This window comes from Sorghum bicolor, chromosome 1 (genome assembly GCF_000003195.3).
Source record: "Sorghum bicolor cultivar BTx623 chromosome 1, Sorghum_bicolor_NCBIv3, whole genome shotgun sequence".
Lineage (NCBI taxonomy): Eukaryota > Viridiplantae > Streptophyta > Magnoliopsida > Poales > Poaceae > Sorghum > Sorghum bicolor.
The window spans coordinates 66,760,205-66,773,153 of NC_012870.2; the positions used below are offsets into that span (position 1 = coordinate 66,760,205).

Below are 12,949 nucleotides of genomic sequence, written 5' to 3' on the forward strand. Positions count from 1 at the left end.
AAAGAAGAATGATTATTGAAGAATCTGAAACAGTATTAATTTGAACAATCTGGTAATTTGATATTGTACACTTGCTTGTAATAGTGTTCCCAATAACACATCGGAACCGCAAAATCTCATTAGTCTTGACTACCAATAATGTTTTCTTTAGGGAAAAATACTTTGCACCGTACGTGAGCTTAATTAGGGGCAGCACCAAGATTGAAATACTTTGGGTCAAGACAAGTTGATAGTATTTTGACACTGCTTTTGTATGAGAATTGGAGGTACACAAGTAGATGTACATGCAATAGTTCTATGCAATAATGCAACAAGCTATAGGGACGATCAGACTGAAAATTCACTATTTCCTCATTTCCAAAATTATAAGTGGTTGATGTTGTTGATATTAATATACTTTTTATACAAACTTGATTAAAATTAGATAGATTAATTTGAAATAGAATAATATTGAAACAACTTATAACTTCAAATAGATGAAGTAGTATTTGAAGTTCCAACAGCCAGCACTGCCGAGGTACGGTTAGCAATGAGTGGCTCATTTCACTTGAAGCCTTGTTCGTTTGATCCCAAAATTAAAGGGATTAGAGGGGATTAAAGGGCTCTGACGCCCTTGATTTTGGTATCAAACAAGCAAGCCCTTAAAGAGTGGTATCCCTCAGAGCATCTTCAAGAGATTAGCCAAAAGAACTAGCTAATAAATTTATTGATTTAGCTATTCTCTACAATAGGTTTGACAAAAAAAATACGAATGTACTCTAACAAACTCTGTAAAACCAAAATACTAGATGACTAGTGAGGTAGGATATCAAAAGTAGAGAGAGAATAAGATGGGATGGAGAGCTACTAAATTTGAAGAGTCATTTACAGAGTCTGTTGAAAACGTTTTTACTTTAATAAGTTAAATTTAATTTTAGAAAACGATTTGGCTAATCTCTTAGAGATGTTCGCAGATAGACCTTGAGAAATATGCTTTGGTGAAATGGTTGTAGAGGACAAACGGTGTGGCGGTGGCGGTGGATCGATGGCCTCTGGCACCGTGCACTACAGGATTCTGGTACTTTGCCGAGAGCCCGAGCGCTCGGCAAAGGGCCACTAAGCTCTCGGCAAAGCCTTTGCCGAGAGCCCACTCGGCAAAGACCGCTCGGCATAGTCTTAATCGGCAAAGGCAGTCTTTGCCGAGGGCCACGTGGCAAGCTCTCGGCAAAGGCTTTGTCGAGAGCCACGTAAGCACTCGGCAAAGGCTGACGGCCGTCGCAAGGGAGGCGTTAGTTGACGGCTCTTTGCCGAGCGCCACCATGGCCGGCGCTCGGCAAAGATTGTTTATTTTTTTATTTGGAAAAAATCTTTGCCGAGTGCCATACAAGCTGGCTCTCGGCAAAGAATATTTATTTGTTTATTTGGAAAAATCTTTGCCGAGTGCCATACACGCTGGCTCTCGGCAAAGAATATTTATTTATTTTTTTGAATATTTCTTTGCCGAGTGTCTGGTGGGTGACACTCGGCAAAGCTGGGAACCACAGCCACGCAGTGCCCAGCTTTGCCGAGTGCCAGCACTGGGCAAAGCTGAGATTTTTTGCTGTTTTTCAGTTTTTTGCTGTTTTTTCACTCAATTCACAATAGACAACATACATAACATATGTAATAGAACCTGCATAACATATATAGTAACAAATCGACACATGCATCCATCAATGGTCACAAATCCACATACAGAATAGTTGGTATTCATCCTGTCACAAATCCGCATACACAAAGTTCACAAATCCGCCTAACATATCCATCACAAGCATAACATGTCCATATCACTGGTCCGGCTGCGACCCGGCGTCCCCGTGTCCCTGGGAAGAGCCCTCACCTGGCCACCCCTGCTACGGCCAACCTGCTGGGTGCTGAGGCGCGCCACCTGACCACGGCGACCACCCGTGTGTCTGAGGCGGAGGAGCGCCAGCTGACCACGGACCCCACCCGTACGTCTGAGGCCGAGGAGCGCCAGGCCACGTCTGCTGTGGAGTCTGCTGGACCTGACACCCATGCCTGGAGAAGCGCCGTCTTGAGGAGTCGGGTTCGATCCGTGCGACTGTGCCTTCACAAAGTAGAAGCGATGTCATTAGTACCTGCATGATGTCCGCAGAAGACAAAGCAATATGCACTCGTATATATTCACTGGAGACTGTACTACAGTGCCAGGAAGAGGGAGTGGAGCGAACAGCGAGGCAGGCAGCGGAGGCGTGACCACACCAGGGATCTGAAGGGAGGTGAAGTAGTTGGCGAAGTCCTGCATCTGACGCTGCTGGTGTTGTTGAAACGCCTCGAACTGCCGCGCCAGCTCCTGCCGATGGGCCTCGTTCTGGCGCGCTATCTCCTGCCGATGGGCCTCCTCCGCGGACTCCTACCTGGCCCGCAACTCGGCCAACTGGGACTGCAATAACACACCCGTGATGTTTGAACAATGCACTAGGTATATATGTAAAGTATATGAACGACGCATAAAACTATAGTTACCTGGAAAGACGGCTGCCGAGCTCGTATGGGGATGTCGGAGGAGGTCGTGCTGCTCGCCTGTCGCACCTGGCGGAGCGTGGGCACAGTGGTCGGGTCGATGGCGCTGTGGGCCATATAGTACCGCCCGTGCTGCTTCCCTCCTCCAGCCCTCATCAGGATCTCTGTGTCGAGGGGCTCAGTGGCGGGGTCGAAGTCGTCCCCGTGGCGCGCGCGAGCATGTGAGGTGTACTCGGCCATCTTCTCGTAGGCGTTCGGGTTGGTGTACGCCTCGGCCTCGTCCGCGGGGCTGTAGACGTTGTTTGGATTGTCCGCTCGGCCCTTGTGTGCAAGGGCGTACCCCACGTACTCGTTGATGACTATGCCACCATGCGACTGGGACTCCGAGAAAAACACAAGGATGATTACACGTAATGAGAATGAATACATTAATGAATGAACAAATGAAATGAACAGAAGCGTACCCATGTGTCCATGTACCCTGGGAGGGAGCGGCTCCCTTGGTGGTGGGCCGGTCCTGGCATCTGCAGGCGGTACGCCCGTCTGGCTCTCCGCTCGGCGTACGCCTCCGGCCTTCTCCACCAGTCTACAATGGCCTCCTAGCAGTCAAGATGGCCCTTGCACCATTCAGCAGGAAACTGCATTTGACACGTCATAAGATGAATCAAAAGAAATGTAGCGTACTTATTTTTTCATGGATGGAATCAGAAGTAATGTTTCATACTTACCTACTGGTCCCTGGTGAGATCGGTGTCGGGATCCAGGATCATCTCCCTAGCCTGGCTCTTGCCCACCGACCGGCCAAGGACGTCGGCGTTGTAGGTGACGACACACTGGATGCGCGCCTCGTGGTACATGTCCTTGACCCGGTCTTTGCAGGTCTCCTCCTGCGCATACGCAACCCTGTCCGCGGGGGCGCCGTCCTCTATCACGTACCACTCCTGCATACATACATCATGCATCATTTTAATATTTCAAGAATAAATGCATAATATTGAGCAACGTTGTGCGATGATGACTCACCCAGAACTCGTCCTTGATGACCTGTGCGATGGGAACATTGTTCTCGTCCAACACGCTGTAGAAGTGGTCCCACGTGAAGGCTGGCTCACGTCTCCCTTTGTGGGTGACGAAACCAGGGTAGTGCTTCTTAATAAGGAGGCCCTGGATAGAACTAGGGTGGCGGAATTTGCCCGCACTCACAATCTGAAACCTGCACGATTCATTAAGAAAAATTGTTAGTTGACGGCTTGATTTCCAACATATCATATGAATAAGTTGTGAAAACATGAACGTTTACTTACTTATCACCCACGGGTCGAATCGTCCCACGTGAGTGTGCCGCAGGCGCCGAGGTAGGGAGGCGCGTGACCCCGCGCTGGTAGGGCTTCCTTGAAGCTGAGGAAGTCGGCTCCAACGGTGTCATCGCGCCCAAGTCAACGTCCTCGTCCTCGTCCAGGCCCTGGGCCTGGACCTCGTCCTCATCCTCGTCCTCGTCCTCTCCTCGTCCTCATCGTACTCCTCGGCCTCTCGTCGTCCTCTCCTCGTCCTCGTCCTCGTCCACGTCCTCGTCGTCTCCTCGTCCTCGTCCTCGGCCCCGTCCTCGTCCACGTCCTCGCCCTGCTCCCCGTCCCCTCCTCGGCCTCTCCTCGTGAAGCTCCTCCATCCTCCTCATCCTCCTCGTCGTCCTCTCCTCCTCCTGCTCCTCGTCGTTGGGCCTCATGAAGGCCGAGGTGACCCCCGTCCTTTGCTGCCGCCTACTTCCACCTGGCATACTGTCCTGTGCCTGCAATAACAAAGATTACAAAAATTAGTAATAATCAAAAAAATATAGTATTACATGAACGAAACATTATTGCAAAGAAATAATAAGAAAAATATAGTATTACATGAGGTTTAGAAATTATCTCCACCAACGGTAAAGGTTGGCAGCTCATCATCACTATCACTATTGTCATCATCACTATCAATATTGTCGAGCTCTCTTAAGTCCTCCTTGTCGTCTGTGTCACTGTCACTATTGTCATCATCACTAACAAGCCTATCGCGCTCAGCCCGCCATCGTTCAAGCATCATTAAGTCCTTAGCATCTTGCACCACTTCACCCTCGTCCTCATCGATGTCATTGTCTACTTCCATGCCCATCAGCGAATCAAGGTCTATCTCCAAACGCCCTTGTAGCCCCTCAGGTTGATAGAACTCTCCAGTATCTGCCATCGGGTCAAAGTTGTAATCATCCTCATTTGGGACAGGCGCTTTGCCGCGTGGCGATACCAAGTGCACAAGGTACCAACCCTTAAGGTCCTTGTTTTTTTGGCACGCCCATGGGAGATAATAAACTTGCGTGGCCTATTGAGCCACAATGTAGACATCTTCTCCTTTATAGACAGAATCTAGTCGAATTTCAAGTTGCCCGATGTCATCGGCTCTTCTAATGATGTTAGGATCGAACCAATGGCATTTGAATATCACTGGGTTAAGAGGTTTGGGGCCCTCAAAGTGGAGCTCGTATATTTCTTCGACTATGCCGTAATAGTCGCGATCATCGGTGCCGGGCGTACGAACTCCTGTGCACGTGGTCTTCCGGTTGGGCCGACACTCTTCGTACCTTCTCGTCCGAAAGCGATAGTCATTCACATCATAAATGTTGAAGGACTTGACCTTACTGGAGGAGCCCCTTGCAACCTGTTTAAGTTCACCACTCATTTCACTATCCGTGCGGGCCTTTGTACGGAACCAGGAAATAAAATCAGCATTTTTTATAAGATCGTCTTCTTCTTGGATGGTAGGAGCCCTTCTATGAGTCCAGTGTTGTTTTATAAACTCCCTGTAAAAACAAGATCGTGAGGATGTTAGATCGATAAGTGGAGGATATTGACGATGTACGTAAAAAGCTCATTGAGAACTTACTCTCGATAAGGAGTCACTTCTTCAAGGTTCAACAAGACGTATAGTGTGATAGTGCGCCACTCATGATCTTGTAAGATCTTGGGTGTACCTGCGCTTCCTCTTCCGAATTGCCCTTTGAAAAGGCTCAGTGTCGATGAGCTCTCGTCATCGTTGTAACAAGGGAGTGACTTGTGCACATTGGGGGGAAGGTTCTCAGTATAGTATGTTGTTGTGAAGTTGGACACCTCCTCCACCCTAAATGCCTCTGCCACTGAAGCCTCAATTTTGGCTTTATTTTCACACTTTTTTCGAAGAATCTTTAGACTTCTCTCGATTGGATAGCACCAACGGAACTGCACGGGACCCCCCAGCCTTGCCTCACGCGGTAGGTGCAAAATCAGATGTTGCATCGATAGAAAAAAGCCAGTGGAAAGATCATCTCCAACTTGCAGAGCAATAGAGGTGCAGCACGCTCCAGGTCACCAATCACTGGCAGGGATAACTCCCTAGAACAAAGCTGGCGGAAGAAGTAGCTCAATTCTGCTAAGACACGCCACACTGGATCAGGGAGGTATCCACGGGTCATCGCAGGAAGTAGCCGCTCAATCCATATGTGGAAGTCATGACTCTTCATCCCTAGGACTCTCAAAGTCTTCAAGTTCACTCCCCTACTCAGATTCGCCGCGTACCCATCAGGGAACATTAACGTCTTGATCCACTCCAGTATTTCCTTCCTATCGTTCCTTTTCAGGATGTAATCGCCTGGGCCCTTTTTCCAAATCTTGCTGGGAGCAGGTGTCTTCATGATCAGCTTTGGTCTATCGCACATCATTTCGACGTCCAGTCTAGCCTTCACATTGTCCTTTGACTTCTCCTTTATGTCCATGAGTGTTGCCCAGAGTGCCTCGGCGACGTTCTTTTCTGTATGCATTACATCGATGCAGTGTGGAAGCAGAAGGTCCTTGAAGTAAGGGAGCCTAGTCAAGCCCGATATATGCGTCCACATGTGTTCGTGGCCATATCCAATAAAACCACCTGTGGCCTCATCAATTGTGAGAGCCTCTAACTCAGCAAGGATTTCGACACCACTCATAATATGAGGAATACGATCGGTGACTTGAAGACCTTTCGTGAAGTGCTTGATGTCTCGTCTGAATTCATGATTGTCATCAAGGAATTGGCGATGTTTGTCGAACGAAGAAAACTTGCGCCCCTTGTTCAGATAGGTGAACCTCAGAGATGCCTTGCATACTGGGCAAGGCATCTTCCCATGAACACACCAACCACTAAATATGCCATACGCCAGAAAGTCATGCATTGAATATTGGTACCACACATGCATTGTGAAGTTCCTCTTTGTAGCTCGGTCATAGGTCAGCACCCCCTTTTCCCAAGCATATTGCAATTCATCCCACACCGGCTGTATGAACACACCCATATTATTGCCCGGGTGTCCTGGTATTATCAGCGACAACAACATATACTTGGGTTCAAACATGACGTCGGGGGTAGATTCAGGGGGATCACGAACACGGGCCAACAAGTGTAGGGGGCCGCCAACAATCCATACGGGTTGAACCCATCTGTTGCAATCGCTACACGTACATTCCGAGCATCCATAGCTTTGCCAGGATGCTGCTCATCGAAGTACTTCCATGCTTCACCATCCGATGGGTGTCCCATCTTGTCACTGTATCTTTTGCCATTCTTGTGCCATGTCATCAGTTTCGCGGACTCTTCTGTCATGTACAACCGTTGGATCCTCGGTAGGAATGGAAGGTACCGTAGGACCATCTCGGGAATTTTAGACTGTTTCTTCTGGCCAGGACTGCTCTCTACCTCCACAAACCTAGAGGCTTTGCACTTTGGACAGTGCGTTGCTCCCTTAAGGTCATCTCCCCTGAATAGGACACACCCATTGGGACAAGCATGGATCGACTCATACGACATCTTAAGTGCACGAAGGAGTTTCTGTGACTCGTATGTGTTCTTGGGCAGCGTGTGACCCTCCGGAAGCATTGTGCCCAGAACTGTCAACAAGAAATCAAACCCATCTCGACTAAGGCTCAACCGCGACTTCACATGTAATAGGCGTACAATGGCATCCAGTTGCGAAACTGATGTCTTCTCATGAAGGGGCTTCTGGGCCGAAGACATCATAAGGTATAACGCCTTTGCGGTTTCCTCTAGATCCTCAGGCTCCAACACTTCATTGTCACGTGCATCAGTGAAGTCTTCCATTAGGTCGGCTATCCCGGCATCTCCATCATACTCCTCGAGGCGTGGTCTAACCACCTCCTCTCTAATACGGTCGCCTTCACCATGGTGGATCCATGTGGTATAGTTTGCCATGAATCCGTGCTTGTGAAGATCCTTCCACATGTCATCTTTACGTTTTCTTTTCCCGTTCTTACAGTCTATGCAGGGACACGACATCCTTATTGACCCTTTAGCAGCCTCACCAAATGCTTTATTCAAGAACCCCACGGTCCCATTAATCCATGTATTGCTCTTTGTTCCAAAGCCATCATACATCCACTCACGGTTAGCCATCCTCTGTCATACATATGTGCAAGCGAGTAATATAACCAGCGGTTGCATCTACATGACGTTTCTACCATCTAATAGGTGAAGGATAGGTCCTAATCCCACCCGTGGATGCATAGATGGTTAGCTTCCATGTTTTGCTCCCGTCCAAGTCGGAGTTTCGGCAGCACCTCCCCGCTGTTCTCCCAATACACGTCCTAGCAAGGAGAGTGTGTATCCGGAGAACAAGGGTGAGGTGTTGTCGAAACTCCGACTCGGACGGGAGCAAAACATGGAAGCTAACCATCTATGCATCCACGGGCTGTCCAAAAAATGTGGACAATCCGAAACAGATACGGCCGACGAATATGCACAGACACGCATACCAACGACCGTATCTTTTTCGGACGGGAGACGCCTAACTGGGTTACGTGACCTAAGTACGACAAGGTTAAGGGATGCAGGTTAATTATACCTAGGGTGGCGGTGAAGACAGGCTAGCGGCGGTGACGAGTCGGTGCAGTGGCGAGGCGACGCTGTGTCGAGGTGCTCCGAGTCCCCTCGACAGGTCCTGCTCTGCAAAAACAATAAAAACAATAATATAAGTAAAAAATTTTGGCAGAACCTCCCCTGTACGGGGAGGTTTCCAAAACCTGCAAAAAAAGAAGTCGGCTCGATGGCCGACAGCACATATACGACACGAATGCCACACATAAACACAAAGGCCAAAAACCACATATATATATCAACAAAAGGCATGTACTAAACTTCTATTTACATGTAGACATCGCTTCAAAGTAGTACAACAAAAAACAATTAAAAACACTACAACAACTACTACCACTAATTACTTACTACTGCTACCACTAACTACTTACTACTAACACTAACTACTTACTACTACTAACACTAACTACTAACATATATATATATATCAACTACTAACACATACATATCAACTACATGCGGACTTTAGACATGTGGAGATGTCTGGATTTTAGACATCCGACGTTGCATCTTGCTCCAAATCTTCTCAAATTTTAACCATAGCTTCCACATGCGATGACACGACGCATCATCAAGTTTCACGATTTTCGAACTTCGTATGAATTTTATATAATTTTAATCCTCTTTTCGCGCACGTAACTCGACATGTTACCTCAGCGAGATGGTCGAGATTTCATGTGATGTCTTGGATACGGACTCAAAATACACCTAATACCATGAATATCATTTTTTTAAAGCACTGGGTTGCGTTATTTCATGTACCTGTAGTTCACATTTGACTTATCCCAAAACATAAAAAAAAACAAAATAAATCAGTTAAATATACCAAAAAAACTCAAATTTGTTCCAAACTTTAAAATATAGTTTGCAATAGTGACACAAAACACAAAAAAAAAACTCAACACAAAAAACAAAAAAAAATAAAAATACTTTGCCGAGAGCTAGCCAAGACACTCGGCAAAGATTGCTTTGCCGAGGGCCTTTCCAGCTGGCGCTCGGCAAAGAGCCTTCCTTTGCCGAGAGCCAAACGGAAGGCTCTCGGCAAAGGGGACGCCGGCAGCCGGCGTTTGGTGGACAGAGACTTTGCCGAGAGCCCGCCTTTGCCGAGTGGGCTGCTCTCGGCAAAGAGCCTCTTTGCCGAAAGCCTGCATTCGGCTCTCGGCAAAGAGCCCTTTGCCGAGCGCGTGACGTGGCCCTCGGCAAAGGAAGCTCTTTGCCGAGAGTCTACTCGACAGCTCTCGGCAAAGATGCCGGCTCTCGGCAAAGTAGGATTTTCCTGTAGTGGTGATGGATATATAGGTTAACAACTTATTAGCTAAGTTCCACGTAATATAATTAATGTTAGTGGAACACACAGATAAAATTGATGCATGCTTATAATTAGGGCCATATATATTCATAATACAACGTACTAATCATTCATGACTATATATGAGTTAGCCGGTTGAGTTTTGAAAGTCATCTCAGCATGCATGCAAGGTGTTAGAACTTAGAACGCGAGCAGAACGGCTCATTCCGGGCCCGGGCCACCACTGTTGGTCTGTTGCCTGCTGTACATGACGTGCGCGAATTGTCTGGTTCGCCCGGCCGCCAGCCGCGCGGCCCCCGGTCATCTCGATCTGCCTTTGTCGCGCTCGCTGCGCTGCTCCTCCCTCCATGCATCATTCCAACAACACTGCCGCTGCCACTCCGCAACAAGCTAGGCGCGTCGTCGTCGTCGTCGTCCCCTGCCCGCATGCAGGTGCGCGTGAGGTGCTGCATGCATGCGCGTCCCCCCCCGTGTTCACGAGCAGATTCCCCGGCGACCCGGCCCGCCCCTTCCGCGCGCGTTGCCCCCGGCCCGGCCACCCTCTCTCTCGTCTCGTGCGTGCGCGGCGACGTCACAACTACTCATGCGGCATCAAAAAAACGCTAGCTTCTCGTGCGCCGGCGGCCGGCCGCGGTCGACGGCTCGACGCACACACACCTGACACAGTGGCACTGCTGGCACGCAGATGAATATGCAAATTATATCCTCTCGGATCTCCTCCTGCCGCCTGCCCGTCGTTCTGCAAGCGCATTGCAGTGCAGAGGCAGGCTCCAAGTTGCAAGGGCGCGGGCGGCGGGCCGGTTCGTAGTAGCGTGGGTGTGGCGCGCGGCGGGCTCGATGCAGTGCATCATCATCATGCATGCGTGCGCGGATATCCGCATGCAAACGCGCAGAGGGGGCTGCTTTTTTTAGGGCTCGAGATCGCGAGCGATGCAAGGCCTTGTTTAGTTCCCTAAAAATTTTGCAAAATTTTTCGGATTCCCCGTCACATCGAATCTTTAGATGTATGCATGAAGTATTAAATATAGATAAAAATAAAAACTAATTGCACAGTTTGGTCGAAATTGACGAGACGAATCTTTTGAGTCTAGTTAGTCCATGATTGAACAATATTTGTCAAATACAAACGAAATTGCTACAGTGCTCATTTTACCAAAAATTTTGGAACTAAACAAGGCCCGCCAAAACTATATAAGTACTGGTACGTCGTACGTACACTCGATCGCGCCAACCTAGCTAGCTAGCTAGCTATATAGCTATACACAGTATCTATCTTGTGATATATGGATGCCGTGGGGCTTCCATTCCTTTTGTTCGATCGCTAGCTGTGGGGAATGTTTGGCGAATGCCGCCTGAATGGTGGGCTGCGTTCGTGCAAGCATATTTGCGGGCATGCGTGCGTGCTGGTGGAGTGGTGAATATACAACGTCGAGAGCTAACCTATAGGAAATGAGCGAGTTGGGCTTTGCATTGTACACAAGCTAGCAAGCTAGGCTTGGACCATAGGTCCGAGGTATATAAAAGAGTGGTCTATAAGGTGTTTAGATACTAATAAAAAAATAAATTATAGATTCTATCATTAATCTACGATATAAATTTATTAAGCCTAATCCGTCATTAGCATATTTTTACTGTAATGATCATGGCCGATTAATCTATCATTACTTATGGACTATAATTAGGCTTAAAAATTCGTCTTATAAATTAGTCTCAATTTGTGTTTTTAGTTACATAAATAGTTATATTTAATATATAATACTTAATGCATATGTCCAAACATTTGATGTGATTCAGACTAAAGTTTAGTCTGTGTAACCAAATGAGACCTAAGTATATGTTTGTGCGTTGTTTGAGAGCTATACTGTGTCTCTCGGTTCTAGATCGTAGGTCATTTTAGTTTTGTACCAAATTAAACTAGTCTAAATTTGACCATATTCATTTAACCGTGTTGATAGGATTTGAATTACACATACTTTGACTTTGGAAATATTAAACGTCTCAGGTATCGGCTTCGGTAATGCAGATCATCATGTCATGCAATGGGAATCATAAAGGTAGCACACGGGATACATATTTATATTGATTCAGGTAGTTGAGGTTAGATCTCTCATCTTGTGTGCCTAGAGTTTACAAGGGCACTGATGAACATATGCAATATTGTAGCCTATGAGTACCAAGAATATCGATGAGGGGCTCCCTAATAATACTCCTTAAATCGTTCGGGGGTAGGGTTACATGGATTCTTGGTTTATAGATATTTTTCTAGTTGGTTACAAGGAAAATATAAACAGAATAACTACCATATTTTATAGAATAACATCCAAGGTCTATATAATATAGGTACTTTCCACCACATCTAATTAATGACGTACCCTGGTTCGGTTGGGCCTCATCTTCACCAGCTTCGTCCCACTCTGGTGGCAATGAGCTTTTATTCAGACGGTGAGGTGCCTTGGATCCATATCACTGTTATTAATTAACATATTTGTTTATATAAACATAATCAAAGTCAGAAATTAAAAATGCTTGATTTAGAAATTAGAATAAAACTAAAACGACTTACAATAATGTAACAACAAAACAAAGGGGGAATCACTTGTTTACTGCCGGAGAGTATATTATATATTTTATATGCCCTCTGTTTCTGTTTGAAAGCGTTGTTTTGATTTGAACCTCGGTTCTTTTCAATGGTGGTGAGTATCCGAGGTACGGTGTGTGTTTGTGTCAATTCATATGTACCCACCACCTCAAGTTGTTCATATATAGTGGCCAGAGGATAATGATATCGCTTCTTTTTATATATATATGCAATGCGGAACGTACGGAATCTTGGCGTGCATGCAGGTTCCTTTAACCCAGGCAAACTCGACATATGACGCACACGGAATGCAGTGGCCGAATTATATCTATGTCTGTCTTCTAGCTAGCTACACGATAACACGAATGACCTTAGCTTGTCTTGCCAAACTCTTCTTGCCTTATCTCTCTTGTAATGCGTTTGATCACTAGCTGCAGAGCCCACAACTTGCCCTTGCCGATCGCGAGCTGCAATATAAAATTGTACTTGTTGCACGTACACGAACACATGAACTTTTTACTGATTGGCTCTCCCAGCCCGGCCGTAAAATAATCATGGGGAGAATATATACGTCCATACAAGAATAAACTGGCATCTTTAATTTGTATCTCTAGCTAGGTATTACTAGAAGACAAGAA

The 12,949-nt window shown here is 46.9% G+C and overlaps 1 protein-coding gene across 1 annotated transcript; it reads right to left on the bottom strand.

Moving 5' to 3' along the window:
• Window positions 4,013-4,719, bottom strand: LOC110432432 (uncharacterized protein F23B12.7-like). The gene is made up of 2 exons (XM_021452845.1): window positions 4,420-4,719; window positions 4,013-4,288 (listed from the first exon to the last, which is right to left on the bottom strand). The coding sequence occupies exons 1-2, from the start codon at window positions 4,717-4,719 to the stop codon at window positions 4,013-4,015; spliced, it is 576 nt and encodes a 191-aa protein (XP_021308520.1).

Excerpts from the sequence above, each read along its gene's own strand:
- LOC110432432 (XM_021452845.1), bottom strand. The coding sequence starts at position 4,719 with ATGGCAGATACTGGAGAGTTCTATCAACCTGAGGGGCTACAAGGGCGT. Across the intron at positions 4,289-4,419 it reads ATGAGCTGCCAACCTTTACC|GCACAGGACAGTATGCCAGG; the intron begins GTTGGTGGAGAT and ends TTGTTATTGCAG.